Source organism: Aquarana catesbeiana, linkage group LG01 (assembly GCF_042186555.1).
Source record: "Aquarana catesbeiana isolate 2022-GZ linkage group LG01, ASM4218655v1, whole genome shotgun sequence".
Lineage (NCBI taxonomy): Eukaryota > Metazoa > Chordata > Amphibia > Anura > Ranidae > Aquarana > Aquarana catesbeiana.
The window spans coordinates 975,835,036-975,859,340 of NC_133324.1; the positions used below are offsets into that span (position 1 = coordinate 975,835,036).

Genomic DNA, 24,305 nt, shown 5'->3' on the forward strand with positions numbered 1-24,305 from the left:
CGCCTGACCCTAGCAGGGACCACAACTCCGTCGTCAGAGCTATCTGTCATGGAGCCGCTGTCCTCTACAGGTTCGTATTCTGAGCCTGAACTTGACAGATGAGTGACTTCCTCTTCACTATCTGTCATGCTCAGAAACGTGTAGGCCTCTTCACTAGTGTACCTTCGATTTGCCATTTTGGCCTCTAAATTTAGGGGTACACTAGTGAGACTCACAGGCAAAAAAGCTCCTGACTGTTAGCGACTGATTCAAAACGCTACCAAAAAACTGTTAGCGATCGCAGGGATCAGGCCTGACTCTGCGAACGCTGCAGTTATGTGTGCTTAGTGTTTTGTAAGTGTCAGTTATCGATCGATACTGCACTTGGGTGGGCTGGGCTGGGCTGGGCCGAGGGGCAAAACGCAGGTGCTAGCAGGTATCTGGGCTGATCCCGCTAACACTGTGTTTCAGGGAACCCTAAACTGCTGGGGAGTATAGATCTGATCGGATCAGATATCGATCCGTTCAGATACTATAGCACTAAGGGAGGTGTATGCTGCGTGCGTGGGTTTTAGCGGTACTGGCGCTAACCTGACGCTGCCTGGGGCGACGCAGACCTTATCTGATCCTAAAAACTTAACTTATATCACCGCCGGGCAATTAGGGGGTTAAACCTTTATAAGGTAATAAACGGCAGGTGCCCTAAAACTATAATAAACTATAATAAACTGTAATAAACTATAATAAACTACAAAAAACAAACTAGCTAACCAGCATCACCCGTAACACTTATACGGTGATCGCTGGTGAAAGGGTTAACTAGGGGGCAATCAAGGGGTTAAAACCTTTAGCAGGTAGTATATGGGGGTCCCTGTCGCTATAAAACACTAACAGCGAACCTATATACTTACCTCCCTAACTAGCGTCACCTGTGTCACTAATACAGCGATCAGAAAAACGATCGCTTAGCGACACTGGCGACGGGGGGTAATCAAGGGGTTAACTTTTATTAGGGGGGGTTAGGGGGGTACCCTGGACCTAAAGAGGGGTACCCTAGACCTAACGGGGGCTAACCTAACTGCCCTAACACTTGTAACTGACACAAACTGACACCAATGCAAAAAAAAAAACTGCTATTGGTGTCAGAGTGGCAGGGGGTACAGGGGGGTGATCGGGGGGTGATCGGGGGGTGACAGGGGGGTGAAAAGTGTGCCTGCGTGTTCTACTGTAAGTGTAGTGTTGGTGCACTTACTTGGATGTCTTCTCTCCTCTGCGCCGGGACGAAAAGACCAGCTCGAGGAGGGATGGCATCACTTCCTTTCCCTCTGTTTACATTACAGAGGGAAAGGAAGCGTTTTCATTCGCCGGGAGCGATCTGGAGGGGGTGGCCAACAATGGATGACCTCCCCCTCACCTCTCATCGCCCGCGAACGAGAGCCGACCGTCTATGGCACCGGGGGGGGGGGTTCGATCGGACCCCCCACCCGCGGGAGGCAGATCACGTACGGGTACGTGATTCTGCCTGCCCGTGCCATTCTGCCGCCGTATATGTGCGTTAGGCGGTCGGCAAGTGGTTTAACATCGTACCTGGGGGGTGTCAATAGTATGCCTGTAAAGTGGCACGTGTTTCCCGTGCTTAGAACAGTCCCTGCACAAAATGTCATTTTTAAAGGAATAAAAGTCATTTAAAACTGCTTGCGGCTTTAATGTAATGTCGGGTCCTGGCAATATGGATGAAAATCAGTGAGACAAACGGCATGGGTAACCCCCAGTCCATTACAAGGCCCTTTGTGCCTTGTATGGATATTAAGGGGAACCCTGCACCCATATTAAAAAAAGGAAAGGCGTGGGGCCACCAAGCCCTATATATATACTCTGAACAGCAGTATACAGGCGGTGCAAACAAGACAGGGACTGTAGGTTTGTTGTTAAGTAGAATCTGCTTGTAATTTTGAACTGGTACATTTTTAAAGTGTAGCTCCAGCCAAAAAATCTATTTTTAAGCTTTTTGGAAAACATGGGGAAGGGTTATCACCCCTGTGACATTTGTTCTGCTGTCTGTGTTCCTCTTCAGAAGATTTCACCTCACTTTCTGTCACAATGACAAATGTTTTTAGAAAATTTGGGGTTTTTAATGAAACAAGGATTGGTGATAAAGCATCAGTGGAAAGGAGAAAGGTTTTTCCCATATTAACTCTTACAGGAGAGAATTTCCCTTTCTAGAGGTAGATTTCATCTCACTTCCTGTTGTTTACTTCTGTTTGCAAGTAGGAGTCGTTTGTAAGTTGGATGTTTGAAAGTAGGGGCCTGCCCTATATACCATGCAGAAATTATGGCCTTAGGTGTTGGTGTTGCCACATCACTGTAAGCCCTCACAGGGCCCTGCTGTGAAATATTAGATCAAGAATTGTAATTACATGCCCCTGTTTAACAGGGGCAGAAAAATTGGGCCTTTGGTGATGGTGGTGGTGCTGGTGGCACAACACTGTAAGTCCTCACAGTTACTCTTGGTGGGTGCTGGAATGGGCCCTGCTGTAAAATATTAGATCAAGAATTGTAATTACATGTCCCTGTTGAACAGGGACAGAAAAATTGGGCCTTAGGCACTGGTGCTGGTGCCACAACACTGCAACCCCTCACAGATACTCTAGTTGGAGCGCAGGAACGAGCCCTGCTGCAAAGAATTGCATCAAAAATTTTAATTACACGCCCCTGTTAAACAGGGGCTGAAAAATTGGGCCTTAGGCACTGGTGCCACAACACTGCAACCCCTCACATATACTCTAGTTGGAGCGCAGGAACGAGCCCTGCTGCAAAGAATTGCATCAAAAATTGTAATTACATTCCCCTGTTAAACAGGGGCTGAAAAATTGGGCCTTAGGCACTGGTGCCACAACACTGCAACCCCTCACTGATACTCTAGTTGGAGCGCAGGAACAAGCCCTGCTGCAAAGAATTGCATCAAAAATCGTAATTACATGCCCCTTTTAAACAGGAGCTTAAAAATTGGGCCTTAGGCACTGGTGCTGGTGCCACAACACTGCAACCCCTCACAGATACTCTAGTTGGAGCGCAGGAACGAGCCCTGTTGCAAAGAATTGCATCAAAAATTGTAATTACATGCCCCTGTTAATAGGGGCTAAAAAATTGTGCCTTAGCTACTGGTGACGGCGCCCAGAAACAAAAATATTTTTACAAGCTATCAGCATGATCATTGAGGAGGAAGAGGATAGTCACTCAGCATAACAGGATAGTCACTCAGCATCAGCATAGGCAGTCTTGAAGGGATCTGACATTTCAAAAAAAAATATTTGGATACATCAGCATCAGGTGCTTGGTATCTGGTGGTGATCCAAGACTGATTCATTTTTATGAAGGTCAGCCGATCGGCCGAGTCGGTGGACAGGCGCACCCTGTGATTGCTTACAAAGCCTCCAGCAGCACTGAATGTGCGTTCCAAAAGAACGCTGGATGCAGGACAGGCCAGTAGTTCAATTGCATACTGTGCAAGCTCTGGCCAGTGATCCATCCTCAAGACCCAGTAACCCAAAGGATTTTCGGTGGGAAAGGTGTCCAAGTCAGATCTTGCCCCTAGGTTTTCCTGCACCATGTAAAACAGACGCTGGTGATGGTTGCTGGAACCGATCATACCTTGGGGCTGCGGATTAAAAATTGTCTGAATGCATCGGTCAGACGGCCACCTTCTCCACCGCTCCTTCTTTGAGTGACCGAAGCCTCGGCAACATGTTGTACAGGAACAGGAGTTTGTAACCTCCCAGTCTCTGGGAATGCGTTGCACAGACCTTTCTGCAAGGCCTCCCGAAGATGTTTCATCCTCTGCTCCCTCTGCAATGGCAAGATAAGGTCTGCAACCTTACTCTTGTAACGTGGATCAAGGAGGGTTGCCAGCCAGTAACCATCCCTCTCCTTGATACCACGAATACGAGGATCCTTCCGCAGGCTTTGCAGGATCGGGGAGGCCATGCAGTGTAGGTTTGCTGAGGCATTCGGTCCGGAGTCCTCTGGGTCACTAAGCAGCCACCTCCTCCCAGCCACGTACAAGTCCATGGGTTTCTTGGGACTGTAAATGATCCCTTAAAGACTGCTGCTGATGCTGAGTGCCAGGCTCCACCTCCATGCTGACACAATCCTCCTCCTCCTCATCCTCTTCCTGTGTGATCGGCGGGCAGGCAGGAACACTGTCTGGATAGCTATACTGTAGGGTAGGGTACACAGTACAGTAACTGGAAATACATGAAGAGCCTACACAAGAACCTGGCTTCAGGTAGCTATACTGTAGGTGCAACTGTCTCTCTGTCTATTTATCTCTCTCCAGTCTCCACCGCAACACACTACACAAGGCCGCCACGGAGGCGGCCTTATATAGTGTGGGGCATGTACTAAACACCCTGAGCCATAATTGGCCAAAGCCTCCTTGGCTTTGGCCAATTATGGCTCTCTGTACACACAGCGCTGTGATTGGCCAAGCATGCGGGTCATAGTGCATGCTTGGCCAATCATCAGCCAGCAATGCACTGCAATGCCGCAGTGAATTATGGGCCGTGAAGCGCCACTCGAATTTAGCGCGAACGGCCCATATCGTTCATAATTCGGTGAACGACCGAACACACGATGTTCGAGTCGAACATGCGTTTGACTCGAACACGAAGCTCATCCCCACCCATGTATAAATCTACATTCTACACTCTTGTAGATACAGTAGACTTAACTCCTCGTATTCTGCTGCAGAAGAAGTAGGAGGGGACGGTCTGATAAGTGTGGACCTAGTTGTCTGCTAGGTTAGTTACTGTAGATCAGGGATATGCAATTAGTGAACCTCCAGCTGTTGCAAAACTACCCATCATGTGTCTGCCTCTGGGTATCATGCTTGTAGCTGCCAGAGTCTTACTATGCCTCATGGGACTTGTAGTTCTGCAACAGCTGGAGGACCGCTAATTGCATATCCCTGCTGTAGATGATTGGCACTCTGTATCTTGGTTGTGATACTTATGGGTGGACAGTAAGTTATTAAATTCATCCTATTGCTAGGCATACAATGTTACCTGTATAAGTTTTATATGTGTGGAATATAAATGGTATGTGTCTATATCATACAATTAATCCTGCTGCTATCCCTGATTGTTAGTGACTTAATTGTTAAATACATTTTAGTTTATTTTTCTATTTCCATAGTCCCTAATTTTTACAATGTCATTGTCCTTAAAATATCTACGTAAAGCACAAATTCAGGAACAAATGAATTGGGTCAGTGCGGTTATATGTAATAATTTATTTTAAAATTGGAGGCACTGTGGTATATCAATTAATTAAATAATCAATATTGCTGACTTAATTCATTATTTCAACTTTCTAACAGTTAGGAATATAGACAATGATGTTTGGAGCAATCTGTGAAGCACCAACTATGGTGGAGCAAGTCCCGGAGTTTATAACATTTTCTGCCATATAGTCTCGAGTTTTAGATTTGTCATGTATCAAATTGGAAATCACCTTTTCTATCCACAGCTGCTTCATTGGTGGAAGAGGGGGGGGGGGCTCCTAGTAAGCAGTAGTGAACAAGCGCACTGGGTTTGTGTGGAATGCATCTACCTATCATCCTGTTGTATTCTGTCCATGTTTGGCATATGTGAATAAAGGATATTACTGCATTCAAGCTCCCGGTGTTGTGACGCCAAATTTCTTCTATATCTGTGATTTGGTGGTGGCAAGCCGGGGCCTGCACCCATACTGGATGGTTGACCACCAATTTCACCTGAACAGTGTGGACACTCTCTGACACTCCTAGTAAGCATGTATCAGGGCTGGGCTCAGCCCTTCCTTCTCTGAGCTTTCCACTCATCTGTCAGCTAATTGCCAGCTCCTATCTCTCTCCACAGTTACTCAGCTGTTGATGATCCTGCTCGTCAGTCCTGCCTACTTAAGCTGTCCAGTCCAGAGGAGCTCTGCCTTCGCCTTGGTCACATCACAAGGAACTATCGCCTGCGTTCCTGTTTAAAGACTGGCTTTGCTGACATCCCTTCTGGCTCCAGATCCTGGTTGTTGTTCCACTACATTAAACCCTGACTTCTGGCTTGGCTGATTATCCGTTCCGGTTATTGAACTTTGGCTATGTTTTGACTACGTTTGTTCTTTTTACTTCTGTCTCAGCTTGATTTCATTGTTTCTGACAGCATGTCAGAGGATCTGAAGGTACAGTGATGTTGAATACCGATGATATTGTGTTAATACATAGGGAGGAAGCTGACCCTGGTTTTTTCACTATCAAGTTGGGCATCCCATAATTCCTATCCCCATCCAAGATATTACCCCTAATAAAACAACAAAAAGCAAGCTCAAAGACTGTTCCTTGTGTCTAAAGAAAGTGCAAAAAATGCTTGATTCCTGGCTGTGCAGGAGAGGGGAACCCAATCATCTGCAACCCCCATGGGGGGTAGTGCTAAACATACTTAATCTTCCCTGTAATCATTTTGCACAGAGTGCCCCCCAAACCTTCTCTTCTAGGGTTCCTTTCAGCTCCTACCTCTTCTTGGTGGTACCCCATAGGAAGCCTCTTCCTATGGGGAACCGCCTGTGGGCTCAATCTTGAGCCGCACTGCCTGCATCCATACACACAGAGAGCATGGCTCATTCCCACCCCTCTGCTCCCTTATCACAGGATTTGACTGACAGCAATGAAAGACAATGGCTCAGGTAAGTATACGGGGGGTGAAGGGGGCGATACTGTTACCTAAATATTTTTTTACCTTAATGTAGGGAATGCATCAAGGTAAAAAATGTTTGACTTTAGAAGCAAATCAGGGCACATAAGACTCAGAAGTCAGCGGTTGGTGACGGGGTGGGGGGGCTTTTGTGAAGGGGAGTATAGTCCTGCTTTAACAGGACACACAATTCTGAAGAACTGTGTCATGTCATGGAATATACTGATGAATATTTTCACACAAACATTTGTAGGAACGTTCATGGCTGTAATGAAATGGGCAAAGCAGTATATGGAAGCAGTATATCCACTTGTGGACTGCCCGCCCAACATGTACTGCTGAAGGGCAAAGTACATCACTGTACATCACCCCCCTGCCAACACCCACTGTGATCGTACACTCAGGAGTCTGTCACCAGATCCCGGCCAATGATTCACAGCCAGGACCTGCTGATCAGCTGTGACCAATCACAGCCCAGAGCTCTGTGCTGACAATCAACACAGAGCTCTGTACAGAAGGAACAATCTCTCTATTTGTTCTTTAGTAAAAACAGCACACATTACACATTGTTAGGCACACATTTAACCCCTTGATTGCCCAAGATGTCAACCCCTTTCCCAGCCAGTGTCATTAGTACAGTGACAGTGTATAGTATTACCACTGATCATTGTATTAGTGTCATTGGTGATGTTAGTTAGTCAGCGCCCCCCACCTCACCGCCAGCGTTAGTTACTGTCAGATTCACCCTTCACACTATCACAGTCCTATTATAAGTCACTGATCATTGCCATTAGTAGTATAACAAATAAATAAATAAAGTATATATACAATAATATGTAGATACTATAACTTTCACACAAAGTAATTATTATAAACTTATTGGGTTTTTTTTAGACATGTAGCAGAATACATTTTGGCCAAAATACATGAAAAAAATTGATTGTTAAAAGTTTTTTTGGGTTAGGTTTTATAGCAGAAAGAAAAATATATTTTTTTTCAGAATGTTTATTTTTTTTTGTTTATATAGAAAAATTTAAAACCGCAGAGGTGATCAAATACCACCAAAAGAAAGCTCTATTTGTGTGGAAAAAAAATTATATAAATGACATTCGGGTACAGTGTTGCATGAGCACACAATTACGAGTTAACCACTTCCCGCCCGCCCTATAGCGGATTGACGTCCGGGAAGTGGTTCTGTTATCCTGACTGGACGTCATATGACGTCCAGCAGGATAACATGCCGCAGCACGCCCCCCGGGGCCGCGCATCGCGGCGATCGGTGGAGCGGTGTGTCAGTCTGACACACCGCTACACTGATCTTGGTAAAAAGCCTCCGGCGGAGGCTCTTTGCCACGTGATCAGCCGTGTCCAATCACGGCTGATCACGCTGTCAATAGGAAGAGCCGTTGATCGGCTTTTCCTCACTCGTGTCTGACAGACGCGATTAGAGGAGAGCCGATGGGCGGCTCTCCTGGCAGGGGGGGTCTGCGCTGATTGTTTATCAGCGCAGCCCCCCCTCAGATCACCACACTGGACCACCAGGGATCGCCACTAGGACCACCAGGGAAGGGGCAACATGTGGATGGCCAGGTATGTACCCCATGGCCATCCACATGTGCCCAGTGTGCCAAATCTGTGCCAATCAGTGCCCACAAATGGGCACTGATTGGCACCATTATGTTGCAGTGATGCCCAGCAATGCCACCCTTAGGGGCATCACTGCAAACAAGCAGTGCCATCAGTGCCACCCATTAGTGTCCATTCATGCCACCTGTCAGTGCCCATCCATGCCCATCAGTGCCCATCTATCAGTGCCCATCCATGCCCATCTGTGCCAACTATCAGTGCCACCCATAAGGAACCATCAATGCCACCTATGAGTGCCCATCAATGCCACCTATGAGTGCCCATCAGTGCCGCCTATAAGTGCCCATCTGTGCCACCTATGAGTGCCCATCAGTGCCGCATACCAGTGCCACCTATCAGTGCCCATCAGTGCCGCCTATCAGTGCCCATCAGTGCCGCCCATCAGTGCCCATCATCAGTGCCCGTCAGTGCCACCTCATCAGTGCCTCCTCATTGGTGCCACCTCATCGGTGCCCATCAGTGCCGCCGTATCAGTGCCCGTCAGTGCCCGTCAGTGCAGCCATATCAGTGCCCGTCATTGAAGAAGAAAACGTACTTATTTACAAAAAAGTTTTAACAGAAACAAAGAAAAACTTGTTTTTTTTCAAAATTTTCGGTCTTTTTTTATTTGTTGCGCAAAAAATAAAAACCGCAGAGGTGATCAAATACCACCAAAAGAAATCTCTATTTGTGGGAACAAAATGATAAAAAATTTGTTTGGGTACAGTGTAGCATGACCGCGCAATTGTCATTCAAATTGCGACAGCGCTGAAAGCTGAAAATTGGTCTGGGCGGGAAGGTGTCTAAGTGCCTGGTATTGAAGTGGTTAAAGTAGTGCAGTGCTGAACAGCAAAAAATGGCCTGGTCATGAAGGAGGTAAAACCTTCCGGAACTGAAGTTGATATGGAAGAAGTATACAGATGCAGAGAGATAATGGGCAGTCCAAGACTGAATTTTAGTTTTCGTTATTCCTCATCATAGAGGAATCATACATCCCATATGGTGAGGAGATATTAAAGTTGAGTTCTAGCCTGGGTGAAAAAAAAAAAAGAAGTCAACAGCTACAAATACTGGAGCTTCTGACTTTTAATATAAGGACACTTACCTGTCCAGGGAGCACGCAATCTTGGCACCCAAAGCTGACCCGTCCCTTGGCTCCGGGTGCTGGCACCGGCATCCTTACTAAAGTGAAACAGGAAATTAAGCCGTGCTGCACTTTCTGAATGGTCCCGCTGTCTTCCTATGTGTCTCCCAGAAGGCAGCAGGTGGGGGGAGGAGGAGGGGCCGGATGTTGGGTAGATCGCTGCACAATGATGCAATGTGCCTAATGTGGCAGCGGAAGGGGGGACGGTGCAAACAAATATAGCTTTCACTTTTGGGTGGAACTCTGCTTTAGGTATGCCGCTCTAGTAAAATCACCTGCTTTGCTTTGATGTATTAGACTCTTTCTCACAGCAGAGTAGATGGGATACGGGTCTTCACCGGTCTCACACATTTCCTTGTGACTGGACAGCTTTCCTTCATTGATCTGCAGTTGAAAGAGATAAACATTACCAGTGTGTGTACCCCAAACTTCAGTGTTATTATTGGTGTACCCCAAAGTTCAGTGTTATTATTGGGGTACCCCAAGGTTCAGTGTTATTAGTGGTGTACTCCAAGGTTCAGTGTTATGAGTAGGGATGAGCTTCGTGTTCGAGTCAAACCCATGTTCGACTCGAACATCGTCTGTTCCCCCGTTCGCCGAATTGCGAACGATATGGGCTGTTCGCACCAAATTAGTGTGGCGCGTCACGGCCCATAATTCACTGCGACATTGCGGTGCATTGCTGGCTGATGATTGGCCAAGCGCCGTCTGAACAGAGAGCTGTAATTGGCCAAAGCCAAGGAGGTTTTGGCCAATTATGGCTCAGGGGATTTAGTACACGTCCCACACTATATAAAGCTGCCTGCACGGCGGCCCTGTGTAGTGTGTTCCGGTGTTCATAGATAGAGAGAGATAGAGACAGACAGTGACATTTGATTTAAGTTAGATAGATTAGGCAGGACAGTCAGTCAGCTAGCTGCACTTACAGTGTATTGTGTATATATATGCATCCCAGGTGTTGTATATATATATATATATATATATATATATATATATATATATATATATATATATATACACTGTATTCAGTTTAGCTAGATCAGTTCCTGTTATCTTGCTACTGACAGGCAGGCTTGTGTTGTTACAGTATTTACAGCTACCTGAAGAAAATTGCTGGTGTTCTTTTGATCCTATTAGTACCACAGTCAGGCAGCTAGACTATTTACAGTTAGTTTAGTGTGACCTCTGCATAGTGTTCAGCTAAAGCTACAAGTTAGTGTAGTGCACAGTGTTCAGCTAAAGCTACAAATTAGTGTAGTGCGTCCTCCTCACAGTGTTCAGCTAAAGCTACAAGTTAGTGTAGTGAATCCTCCTCTCAGTGTTCACCTAAAACTACAAGTTAGTGTAGTGCGACCTCTGCACAGTGTTCAGCTAAAGCTACAAGTTAGTGTAGTGCGACCTCTGCACAGTGTTCAGCTAAAGCTACCTGTAGAAGGTTGGTGGTGTTTTCCTGATCCTATCACTACCGCAGCCAGCTAAATAAGCTACAAGTTAGTGTAGTGCGAGCTCTGCACAGTGTTCAGCTAAAGCTACCTGTAGAAGGTTGGTGGTGTTCTCATACTACAAGCAGACAGTTGATTTTGCTAGCTGCAGTATCAGTATATATATATATATATATATATATATATATATATATATATATATATCCCAGCTTAGTGCAGCTACAGGGCATTAGTATGTCTGGAAGGCCAACAAGGAGAGGCAGACAGTCACGAGCCAATAAAAGAGGGCAAGAAGGCTCTGTGTCTAGAGGCAACAGTGCTGGTCGTGGAGACCGTGCATCCTCATCAGGACGTGGCCGTGGGACATGCTTGGCCTTTTTTTCGGCAGCTGGCCGTGTTGAGCCGCAACATGCGGAAGACTTGGTCGAGTGGATGACCAAGCCACCCTCATCCTCCTAATCCTCTCTCACCCATGCTCTGGGTACTTTGTCTGGCAAAGCAGCTGCCAACGCGGCCTTTTCCCTCGGCTCAATGGCATCAGTGACTCCTTCCCTAGCCCCACCATGTCCCCCTGTGCAGTCCCTCGAACTGTTTGACCACAGTGTTGGGTACATGCTCCAGGAGGATGCCCAGCGTTTAGAAGGCTCTGATGAAGATACTGAGCTAGATGAAGGCAGTAATGTGAGCAATGTGAGGGGGTGCCCAAGAAGGACAGCAATCTAGCAGTCATGCTCATTCTGCTGCAGCATACTGCCAGGTTTGCTCCAGTGATGAGGAGGGAGGGGATGATGAGGTCACTGACTCAACGTGGGTGCCTGATAGGAGAGAGGAGAAGGAGGAGGAGGAGGCACATCACTAGTGAGGCAGGATGCCCATCCAGGGGCCAGCCTAAGGGCAGCACACTGACTGCATCACACCACAAAGCTCTGCATGTGCAGGGCGCTGCTGTCTCTGCGCGTTATTCCAAAAGTTCATTGGTGTGGGCCTTTTTTGAGACGAGTGCATCAGATTGCACCGCTGCTATTTGCAACATATGTCTCAAGCGTATCTCGTGTGGCCAAAACATCTCCCGCTTGGGCACCACATGCTTGACCAGACATACGTTGACCTGCCATGCAGTTCGTTGGCAAGCGTATCTAAAAGACCCACACCAAAGAACAAAGAGGACCTCTCCTTGCTCCTCATCAGCTGAGATCTCCAACCCCACTATACCTTCAGTCCTCTCTGAGACCTGCACTGAGAGGAATGAAGGTGTAGAATTAGGTGTGTCACAGCCAAGTACTTGTGGGCAATCTGCTTTTGGTACACCAACGTCAGATTGTACCAGGCAAATTTCCCTGCCCCAGCTGCTGCACCGCCAAAAGAAATTTGCTTCCAGCCATCCACATGCCCAGCGGTTGAATGCTAGCTTGGCAAAATTGCTAGCACTTCAACTGCTATCTTTTCAGTTGGTAGACTTTGCCCCCTTCCATGAGTTTGTGGAATGTGCGGTTCCTCAGTGGCACGGAAGGCGATTCCGGCTTTCTACCGGCATGTGGAAGGCCATGCCTCGCTGGACAGGGCAGTCAGCGGTAAGGTGCATATTACCGCTGACTCATGGTCCAGCAGGCATGGACAGGGACGTTACCTAAGTTTCACCGCGCATTGGGTGACTCTGCTGGCAGCTGGGAAGGATGCAGGATAAGGTGCAGTAGTGTTGGAGGTTGTTCTGCCACCACGCCTCCAAAATGCCACTACTAATTATTGTGACACACCTCTCTCCTTCACCCCCTCCTCTTCTTCTTCCTCCATGGCCTCTTCCTGTGCTTTGTCCTCGGAACCAGCGGTGCTCCGTAGGCGTTCAAGGGGCTACGCAAGTATGCAGGCCAAAAGATGCCATGCGGTGCTTGAGCTTGTGTGCTTGGGGGACAGGAGCCACACTGGGGCAGAGGTTCTGTCAGCTCTGCAGGGGTAGGTTCAGAGGTGGTTGACGCCACGCCAACTTAAGGCAGGAATGGTGGTTTGCGACAATGGCACCAACCTCCTCTCCGCCCTCCAACAGGGATAACTGACACATGTGCACTGTTTGGCTCATGCCCTTAACTTGGTGGTGCAGCGGTTCTTGGGCAGGTACCCGGGCTTACAGGATGTCCTGAGGCAGGCCAGGAAAGTCTGTGTGCATTTCCGCAGGTCATATAATGCCAGTGCTCGGCTGGCAGACCTCCAAAAGGAATTTAACCTGCCCAAGAACCGCCTAATCTGTGACATGCCCACCAGGTGGAACTCAACGTTGACCATGCTGCAGTGGCTGCACACGCAGCAGAGGGCCATCAATGAGTACCTGTGCGACTATGGCACCAGGACAGGGTCAGGGGAGCTTGTCTTTTTTTCCCCACGCCAGCGGGCCATGATCAGGGATGAATGCACTCTCCTGTCACCATTTGAGGAGGCCACGAGGATGGTGAGTAGTGACAGTGCATGCATCAGTGACACTGTCCCCCTTGTCCACCTGTTGGAGCACACGCTGCATGGAATAATGGACATGGCACTTGAGGCAGAACAGAGGCAGGAAGAGGAGGACTTCCTTAGCTCTCAAGGCCCCCTTTATCCACACAGTGGATGGAGGAGGAGGAGGAAGATTGTGTCAGCATGGAGGTGGAGCCTGGCACTCAGCATCAGCAGCAGTCTTTAAGGGATCATTTACATTCCCAAGAAATCCATGGACTTGTACATGGCTGGGAGGTGGTGGCTGCAGATCATGTCGTCCTTAGTGACCCAGAGGACTCCGGACCGAATGCCTCAGCAAACCTACGCTGCATGGCCTCCCTGATCCTGCAAAGCCTGTGGAAGGATCCTCGTAGTCGTGGTATCAAGGAGAGGGATCAATACTGGCTGGCAACCCTCCTTGATCCATGTTACAAGGGTCAGGTTGCGGACCTTATCTTGCCATCGCAGAGGGAGCAGAGGATGAAACATCTTCGGGAGGCCTTGCAGAAAGGTCTGTGCAACGCATTCCCAGAGACTGGGAGGTTACAAACTCCTCTTCCTGGACAACGGGTTGCTGAGGCTTCGGTCAGTCAAAGAAGGAGCGGTGGAGAAAGTGGCCATCTGACAGATGCCTTCAGACAATTTTTTAGTCTGCAGCCCCAAGGTATGATCGGTTCCAGCAACCATCGCCAGCGTCTGTTTTACATGGTGCGGGAATACCTAGGGGCAAGATCTGACTTGGACATCTTTCCCACCGAAAATCCTCTGGGTTACTGGGTCTTGAGGATGGATCACTGGCCAGAGTTTGCACAGTATGCAATTGAGCTACTGGCCTGTCTTGCATCCAGCGTTATTTTGGAACGCACATTCAGTGCTGCTGGAGGCTTTGTAACTGATCACAGGGTGCGTCCGTCCACCGACTTGGTAGATCGACTGACCTTCATAAAAATGAATCACTCTTGGATCACCACCAGCTACCAAGCACCTGATGCTGATGTAACCGAATAATTTTTTTTGAAATGTCAGATCCCTTCAAGACTGCCTATGCTGAGTGACTATCCTGTTATGCTGAGTGATTATCCTCTTCACAGTGTCACAGGGGTGATAACCCTTCCCTATGTTTTCCAAAAAGCTTAAAATAGATTTTTTGGCTAGAGCTAAACATGTTAAAAATGTACCAGTTCAAAATTACGAACAGATTATACTTAACAACATACCTACAGTCCCTATCTTGTTTGCACCGCCTGTATACTGCTGTTCAGAGTATATAGGGCCTGGTTCCCCCAAGCCTTTCCTTTTTTTAATTTGGGTGCGGGGTTCCCCTTAATATCCATACAAGACCCAAAGGGCCTGGTAATGGACTGGGGGGTACCCATGCCGTTTGTCTCACTGATTTTCATCCATATTGCCAGGACCCGACATTACATTAAAGCCGCAAGCAGTTTTAAATAACTTTTATTCCTTTAAAAATGTCATTTTGTGCAGGGACTGTTCTAAGCACGGGAAACACGCACCACTTTACAGGCATACTATAGACACCCCCCAGGTACGATATTTAAAGGAATATTTCACTTTTTTTTTTTTCACTTTAAGAATCATTAAAATCACTGCTCCCGAAAAAATTACCATTTTAAAACTTTTTTTTTGCATTGATATATGGCCCCTGGGGCAGGACCCGGGTCCCCAAACCCTTTTTAGGACAATACCATGCAAATTAGTCTTTAAAATTAGCACTTTTGATTTTGAACGTTCCAGTCCCATAGACGTCAATGGGGTTCCAATGTTCGTGCAAATTTTCGGTCCGTTCGCAGGTTCTGGGGGGGTGTTCGGCTCATCCCTACTGAGGGAGTGGACTGGAGTAAGTACAGGACTTATTAGAAAAGCAAGCATAGGATTATTATTCTTTATTTCCTATGAAAGTACGAATCAACAAAAAAGGCAATCTCACAAAAGTAACAATTACTAAATTACGAGTAGTGCACAAATAAACGAAAATTATTATCTAACAAAATTACGGATTTCGAATTAAAGAAAATAAGACTAACGGAATTACGAATCATTTCGTATCAAAGAGACTATAACTGTTGAGAAAATACGAATGAGTCCGAATATGAAACCTCATATCTTACAAAATTACGAATCATTAGACTAAAGGAATTACGAATATTTCGTATCAACGAAAATATATCTATTACAAAAATACGAACGAGTCCGAATATGAAAACTTGCTTCTTATGAAATTACAAATTGTTGCGAATCAATGGAAATGTAAAGATGTCTATTTCACACCAAAAAACCCAGAACAAATTTAAATACCGTCTTGAATAGGGGAGCTGGTACCAACAGCCCTGTGAGTTTTGCTTTAAACCAATTGAACATGGCCGCCGTTTCTGAAAGTTTTCAGGATACTATAAACCAACGATCATTTTCCCTAGGGAATAGTGTATATGTGTGTTGCGGCAAGAAATGCTATCCATGAATACCGGTTGGTACCCGTGGGTGGTGTATTTGGCCTCATTGATTCCAGTGATTGGAATCATAGGGGATGAAAAAGTAAAGCACCAACATCTTTTGAAAGCTAGTGCCTACCCCGGGTACCCCCTTAAACACAGAGAAAAGAGTTGTTTTCTGGGCATGGCTTCCCTCGTTGACAGGATGTGGACTAGAACTGATGAAAAGATTAAGATAACTACTCCAAAATAATGGATGAAATTATGGAAAAGAATTCTGCAGAGTGGTAAGAGAGCCTGGCGGGTGACTTGCGGAGGTAAGGCCCAGGATCCTGATGCGAATTGTCTGGAAGTCCTTAGAAGGCAGGGGCCTAGGCAGCCGTTGCAGAGTAGGAGCAGAGAGGGCAGGTCCGGTCACAGGCAGAGTTGGCAACAAACGGTCAGCAAGGTACAGAGGAACAAGCAGGCTCAAAGTCCGGGTCACAGGCAGGGTTGGCAACAGGCAGGCAACGTGGTACAAAGGAGCAGGCAGATTCGTGGTCAAGGGAAGCCGGGGTCAGGTGCAGGCAGATGACAGAGAGGAGTCCAAAGACAGGCCGGGGTCACAAGGAGATCAGACAAGCAAACAGGAAGCAAACAGGAAACAGGAACTCAGGAACTGGGAGCTGCAGATCGGACAGCACTGAGCAGAAGCTTCCAGCAAGCTAAATAGAGCAATTGGTGCCAGAGTGCCCAATAGCAGATCCCTTCCGAGACCTTCTCTGACACATTCATTGAAATGACTATTTTTTCTTGTGTATTGAATGCTTCCAGAGCTCTGACAGAATTTCTAACTGATTGTCCAGGTCTAAGCAGATTTAACCCTTACAGTGTTAACCCTCCCTCCCCAAACGTTTTTAAATTTGACAGGTACCCCCAGTTGGCATATGTAGCTTTATAATGATGAGTTTACTGGCATGGTAAAATTATACAAAAAGCAAGGTGCGTATAAACCTTTGTGGGGGTTCGGGAATCCAACAAACTCAGTAAACAGGTTTTAATAAAAGGCTGCATAACCAAAGCTTTGACCGACTGAATACACTGGACAATCTCAAGCCAGTATTGCTGGATGTTTGCACACTCCCAAAACAACAAGAACAACGCAAGCAACCTGAGATGTATAGATTCTATATAACCTGGCCTGGGTTAAATAATTCCTGTGCAGGTAATGAATAAGGAAGATTAAGATCAAATGTGACCCATCACAACCTTGATTTAAACAATGGCATGCCTCTATCCCTAATTGTATTGTAAAGAAATATGGAAAATAGAAACGGTACATTACATGAAGCATGTCATTGTGATTGATGGAAATAAATCTAAAAATGTATTTAATTAAATTAAATTTATTTTGATATCATAATCCCCTAAGGGTAGTCCATGATATTTGTAAGCATAATAAATAAATGAATGAGTAATATATAATTTTGAATATAATCATAAAAAATATTAATATGATCATTATAATAATAATAATATTAAATTTAATGCAAACAAACAATGGACATAATACAATAGATGCAAATAAATATATAAATAAATACAATTACAGATCATAGATACCTAAATCACATAATGGATATACAACCAATTTAATAATAATATTATTGAAATTCATGATTGAAACAGACATTGTCTAGGCATCCTAAGTTGTAAACTCAATGCGTTTCATGGCTATTATTAAATTGTTTGTATATCCATTACGTGATTTATGTATCTATGATCTGTAATTCTATTTATATATTTATTTGCATCTATTGTATTAATTATGTCAATTTTTTTGCATTAAATGTATTATTATTATCATGTTAATAAGTTTTTATGATTATATTCAAAATGATATATTATTCATTTATTTATTTATTATGCTTATAAATATCATGGGCTACCCTTGGGGGATTATGATATCAAAATAAATTAAAATTAATTGAATTAATTTTTAGATGTATATTTATTTCCATCAATCACAATGACATGCTTCATGTAAAGTCCCATTTCTATTTTCCATATTTCTTTACAATGTAATGAATAAGGTGGTCTCTATCAATCTAGTAAAGGGGGGCTCCCACATATCATCCCAATCACCATCCATTTGGGGGACATTAACAAACTGGGCATTCTGACATAGCAGTGGAACTGTGTCTATAAACAGTTGCTTATACTGTATATAATTTCAAAAAAGAGAAACCAGGGCGGGAGCTCCAAGATGGCCGCTTAAGCCCGGAGCTCTTCACCCCGGATCCATGGCGCACACAGCCCAGAACACTGCCACCCAGGACAAGCACCAACGAGCCATCCCGGCCCCTGAGACCCCTAGCACACTCCTGGATGCCCAGACCGGCCGCCAGATGAGACCTCGTGCCACAGTTCGACACGTCAGTGTGGGGCAGGTGTACCAAGATGGATAGTTTCCACTGCAGCAGCTCAGCCACACGCAGCCTACACAGAGGGATTCCAGGATCAGAGGCAAGTCCTAGCTCCAGCAACTTTCAGCTACTCCTAGGTGACCCACGGCAGTCCACAGCTCCACCTGGCTCCCTGTCCAGCCTCCACAGAGTCCCTGTTGGGCCACGCCACAGAGAATTATACACTGTCCCCAGTCTGGCCTTTTCAAACTCACCTGCTAGCGACCCCTTCCCCAGGCTTGCCAGGCCAGGACCCAGCCACACCATGAGCAGACTTATTCCTCAACCTCCCTGACCTCCTAGAGAGGGGGCTAGCCAACACAGCGACAAAAATCAAGAGACATTAAATCTGATTTTATAAACCTGGGATCCAGAATGGAGGCCATAGAAAACAAACTGGGCATTATGGTATCCAGAACCAGAATTCAGCCCACATTCAGGTCCTCCAGGACCAGCTCAAAACAGCCCTTTCCAGAACCGATGACTTGGAAAACAGGTCCAGAAGATATAACTTCAGAATCTGCGGCCTTCCTGAGACCATCACGGACATTTCCCCTCCAGGTCAAGAGATCATCAAGGATTTAACCCCTAACACACCCCTTCACCGCCTGAAGTTGGACAGAGCTCATAGGGCCCTGGAAACCTCCAGAAAAGATGGTGCCCCTAGGGTTATAATCGTAAAGCCACACTTCTACGCTATAAAAGAAGTCATGCGACAATCACGCACCAAGCCAAAGGTGACATGCCAGGGGCACCAAATGCAAATCTTTGTGGACCTTTCCCCCTCAACAATCCAAAATCGGAGAACTCTCAAACCACTCCTGACAGTCCTCTCTCAACAAAACATTAAGTATCGATGGGCCTTTCCATTTGCCGTGAAATTTTCACTCCAGGGCAAGACACATTCCTTCTCAAACTTGCCAGATGGCAAAAAGCTCTTCCTACATCTCATATCACAGATAGCACCCATGGACTTTTCCACTGCAACCGTGGGCTCCACCAAGCGCCCCCCTTCAGCAAGCCTGGTTACCCCTGTCTTGAACAAAGGAAAGACCAAGAGATGCAAAGAAGGCAGGCCTCCCTAAGACTGCAGCTCGAGTCAACAAACACCCTACTCACATTTGTTCACCTCTTCCATGATAGTGGTCCCACCTGTTGATGGAGTTACGCGCTCTTAACCTACGTTGCCGAACTGTTGGCCCCCCCTGGTTTTTACATTCCAAGTTCTTTTCCCATTATTGGTCATAAGCAACATACAGGACATGATGACAAGTTTTTTCATTTTACCTTACAAACTGTCCTAAGTGCTGTTAAGGTTCAAATGCCAAATTCAGGGTCCTAGATAATGTAAAGTTTAGAGCTCCACTCTGGAGCGTTCCCAACCTCCCTCGAGCTCAGCTCCAGGGGTGCCGGGAACCCAGATTTCCCCATGAGCTGGGGGACAATAATGTATATCGCATTCGGGGCCCGGAACGGGTAGTCTTGGTGCCATGAGCATGTCCTATGTTCATTCTGGGAGTCCTCCCTCTCCCCCCCACAAGGGGGGGGGGGGCGGGAGATACACCGGAGGGAGTTCTAGTGATTTCTTCCCTTTTATTTCTTTCACGTACTGTTCTACAGACAAGTTACTATTAGCTGTGTTTAATTAATGTTACAGTTTCACATAGGAGACCCCCTCGTGCCTCCACCTATCCCATAGTAGCAGCTTCCCTGTTTCTGTGGGATGGGTTGTCGGCCCTCATCACGGGGCAGCCAATGTTTTTCGGTAGAAGTTTGGCAGGAGTGTTCCATGCCAAACCTGATTGCTCTTCCCAGAAGACGCCTCTTCCTGTTATGTCTACTCTCCTCTCTTCATCTATCTCTAACTCTTCCTCTTTTTCTAGCCAATCAACAGGTTGCAATGTGTACTTGGTTCCAGACTCGGATCAAACCCCTCTGTTCTCATAGCTAACTCAAACCCAACAGGAACGGATCTCAGGAAAGCTACACATAATGCTTAGGGACTAAACTCCCCCCAGAAATGGAGGAAAGCATCTGAAAACTACTACTCCCTAAAACTTGTCATTGTTCTGCTTCAGAAGACGCACTTCCCGGCCCAATACAACCCCAAATTCCTACACGCATATTACCCAACATTTTAGCTAGCGAATGCAGCAAACAAGACCAAAGGGGTAGCAATATTATTCTCAAAGCAGAGTAAATTCTCCCCCATCGCAGATTACAGAGACCCGGAGGGTAGATTTCTCCTAGTTAAGGGAACAGTGGAGGGACGGTTATACTTCATAGTATTCTACTACGCCCCCAATAAGGCACAAACTAAATTCTTCCAGTCTCTCTCAAAACCCTGAACCCCCTTTTGGAGGGCACGGTCATCTATGGAGTGGACTGAAACGTTTCTTTTGACCAGGGGCTAGACAGGTCTAAACCCCCCGACCAAGTTGACACGCCCCACTAAGGTGAGTCTCAAAATAGCTAGACTTCTTAACTCACAAGTCCTTGTTGACATCTGGAGGGAACTGAATCCCACGTAAAGAGACTATACCCACTATTCCTGCCCCCACAAGTCCTATGCCAGGATTGACCATATCCTGGTTTCCCTAAGCCTCATCCCTTCCACCCAAAAATTAACCATCAAAGATACTGTCTGGTCAGATCACTTGTTGGACATCAACAAATCGGAAAAACGTTTTGCAACCCTAAAAACTAAACATAAGAAATGCCCATCTAAGGCCTCAATAGAATGGTTAGACGCAGCTAGATTAGAGCTTAACCTAGCACTCACAGCAAAAGTGGAGAAAAACATTCGCTGAAGTGGGGCCAAATTCTATTCACAGAAGAAGACAAAATTGGATCTATGTTAGCTTCTAAGCTTTCACCTCTGTATCGCATCCACACCCTCTCCAAACTTAGGGTAGCTGGACAACCCCCTACAGCCAATCCAAATAAAATACTCAAAGCCTTCCATGAATTCTTCACCAAGCTCTACAACACGACCCTCCAAGGACAAGGGCCCAATAATCTCTAACTTCCTGAAGGACCTTCCTTTACCGACCCATCATAAAAATCTGATGGAGGCAGCCTTTTCAGTTGAGGAGATAATGGAGGTCATAAAAAATCTCAAGAAGGGTTCAGCCCATTGACCTGATGGTCTTTCAGCACCTTATTACAAGGCATTCGCTGGCACTCTTGCCCCCTACTTGGCAAAATTTTTCAATGCAAAAGCCCTGGGCTCTCCCTTAGGCCCTCAACTCAACACTGCCTACATAACAGTAATACCCAAACTGGACAAAAACCAGGAAGAGGTGGAGAACTATAGACCCATCTCCCTCATAAATAATGACCTAAAGATCCTAACAAAAATTCTCGCCAAATGCCTAGCTTCCTTCATTAGCCGGTGCATCCACAAAGATCAAGTGGGATTTATCCCTGGTAGACAGAAGCCAGACCAAATCAGAAGAGCTATATACATTGTTTCCCCACTACAATCTAGCTGGGATAAGGGCCCCAAACAAGTAGGAATGCTATTATCCCTTCATTTACACAAGGCTTTTGACTTGATCGACTAGCATTATATTTTCACCCTCATGGAGCAATGGGGATTTGGCCAGCGCTTCATGGGTGTTCTCCACTCCCTCTACACCTCCCTGAAAGCTATGATTTGCCTCCAGGGACATTACTCAAAATCCCTTAGTATAGCTAGGGGCACTAGATAGGGCTGCCCTTTATCCCCCTTAATTTTTGCTATTGCGATTGAGTCCTTGGCGATTGCCATACACTCCAACTCCAACATCCAAGGAGTAACTTGCTCACAAATCCATAAATGCGGCCTGTTCACCGAAGACATGCTGCTATTTATAACTTCTCCAATTACAACTCTTCCCAATCTTTGCAAACTATTGAACGAATTTACAGCTGTCTTTGGCCTCCAGGTAAACTACACTAAGTCCCACACTCTAAAGATTTCTCCTAAACCAGAAACAGTCACAACATTAAAAAGCTCTTTTGAGTTTAAGTGGAGCGACTTCTCCATTAAATAGTTGGGGATCACTCTCACGGCCAAAATAGAACATTTGTACTCATCAGACTTCCCTCTCATGTACCAGAAACTAGAGTCTGACCTGAAAAACTGGGCCAGGGGGGAACTATCCTGGCTAGGAAGGACACACTCCATAAAAATGACGCTCCTCCCCAGACTGCTCTACCTATTCAGATCCATCCCAATCAATATAAGGAAAGATCATATGAAATCTTTCCAAAGGAAAGTCAATAAATTCATCTGGGGGGGTTCAGGCCACAGGATACCCCAAAAAACCCTATTCCAACTTAGGACATGGGGAGGGTTGGGTATACCATGCCTGTTATGGTATTTTCAAGCAGCAAGAATAGCGCAAATTTCCACCATGTACTTCAGACTTGAAAAACCAGATTGGGTACAAATAGAGAGACAGGCAGCCCCCACCTACATCTTAAATTGTAGTAAGTGCAGCGCAAAATATATCAAGGCTAAAATGTATTCAGAGTCCAATAGTCATGGAACAGTAATAAAATTATTAAAATTGTACACTAAAGTCCATAAAAACTGCAAACAAAATTCTTCTGGGAACTGACAGATGGCTCTTTCCACCCGATGGATAGGGAGAAGTAAATCAATGTATATAATTGTGCTTACCAGCTCCGGTGGACCCCTTAATTACAGGGGGTCAGAAACAGCATGAGTGAACCCAAGAAGAAACAGCTGGGCTAGTGATCATCAGCCAGGGGATATCCATCCAGAGAGCGGGGAATCCCGTCAGGCAAAAGGTGGATCCGTATGCAGACTGGCAGAATGCTCAGCGGTGGTTTCACATGAAGAAAGTGAAAGTAAAAAGGAATCTAAGAGCGATCCGTCATTGAATCCTTTCAGACTTTATTAAAAGTTATTGAATAAGTAAATAAAAGGTAGCAAAGGCATCTAACTGTGCCGAGTGATGGATCACAAATCAGGCCGGCTACGGCAGGAGACAGGCTGTTCACGTCCTGTCGGCAAGAGATGGCAGCGGGTGACGTCGGTACTGTAGCTCCGCCCCGTATGCGGCGTTACGTCACTCTGGACTAAGGTGTAGGCCCCCACCTACACCTTAGATTATCTCCTATGGGTCCACCCCCAAATACTATTGCCTATCCTATCACAAACCCTGACTCTATGGGATAAAATAAGACCTGAGACCACCTTGACCTCTGAATGTCGGCCCCTAGCTCATATCTTTCACAATCCAGACTTCATCCCCGGTCAAGACATTAAATCCTTTAAATGGTGGTTGGACAAGGAGTTGTATTGCATCGGCCACTTTTTCACTCCCTCTGGACCAATTACGCTGAGCCTCTGTGCTCAGCAGCTTGAGATTCGGACCTTGGAACAATACAGATTTCAACAAATACAACATTTTCTCCATAAGATCTGGAAGGGAAAACCCGCCCCACCCAGATTCACACCTTGCGAATTATGGTGTGGACAGGCCGCAGAACAGAGGGGTAGAATCTCCATCATCTACCAGTCACTTGCTATATGGTGGCTTAGCAAAATGATCTTCAAACTCAATGGGATTTGAAGAGATGGCAAACCTCCTTTTCTAGATCCTTCAAGGGGATTAGGAACATCTCCCTAATCAAATCTAGCCTTAAAGTAATGATCAGATGGTATCTCATCCCTCAAAGCTGGCTACCATTTTCCCACAGCAAACCCTCAGTGTTTTCATGGTTGCCAACTCATAGGCACCAATGGCCCACATTTGGTGTGAGTGTCCTAGAATTAGGTCGTTCTGGAACAGGATGTTTGCCTTGATCCAAAAAGTGACAAGTTACCAGCTCCCAAGAACCCCAGCCATTGCTCTCCTTAACTCGAACCATCCTAAGATGTCTAAGGCCAACAGCAAATTGATCCATTTATGCTGTTAGGGGCCAAGCTGACTATAGCCAAAGCCTGGAAACAACCCAGGGTCTCCTTCTTAGCTGCCAAACGAAAGATCTCATGGATTATGTCCCAGGAGAAGTTGACT

At 46.0% G+C, this 24,305-nt stretch overlaps 1 protein-coding gene across 3 annotated transcripts in view; it reads right to left on the minus strand.

Annotated features, from left to right (window-relative positions):
* The window catches only part of LOC141123368 (cytosolic phospholipase A2 gamma-like), a 214,629-nt gene that overhangs the window by 121,294 nt on the left and 69,030 nt on the right, over positions 1–24,305 (minus strand). For all 3 annotated transcript variants that reach the window (XM_073612051.1, XM_073612052.1, XM_073612050.1), the window contains one exon: positions 9,744–9,852. In XM_073612051.1, the coding sequence (XP_073468152.1) occupies positions 9,744–9,852 (109 nt within the window). The remainder of the gene's footprint in view (positions 1–9,743; positions 9,853–24,305) is intronic.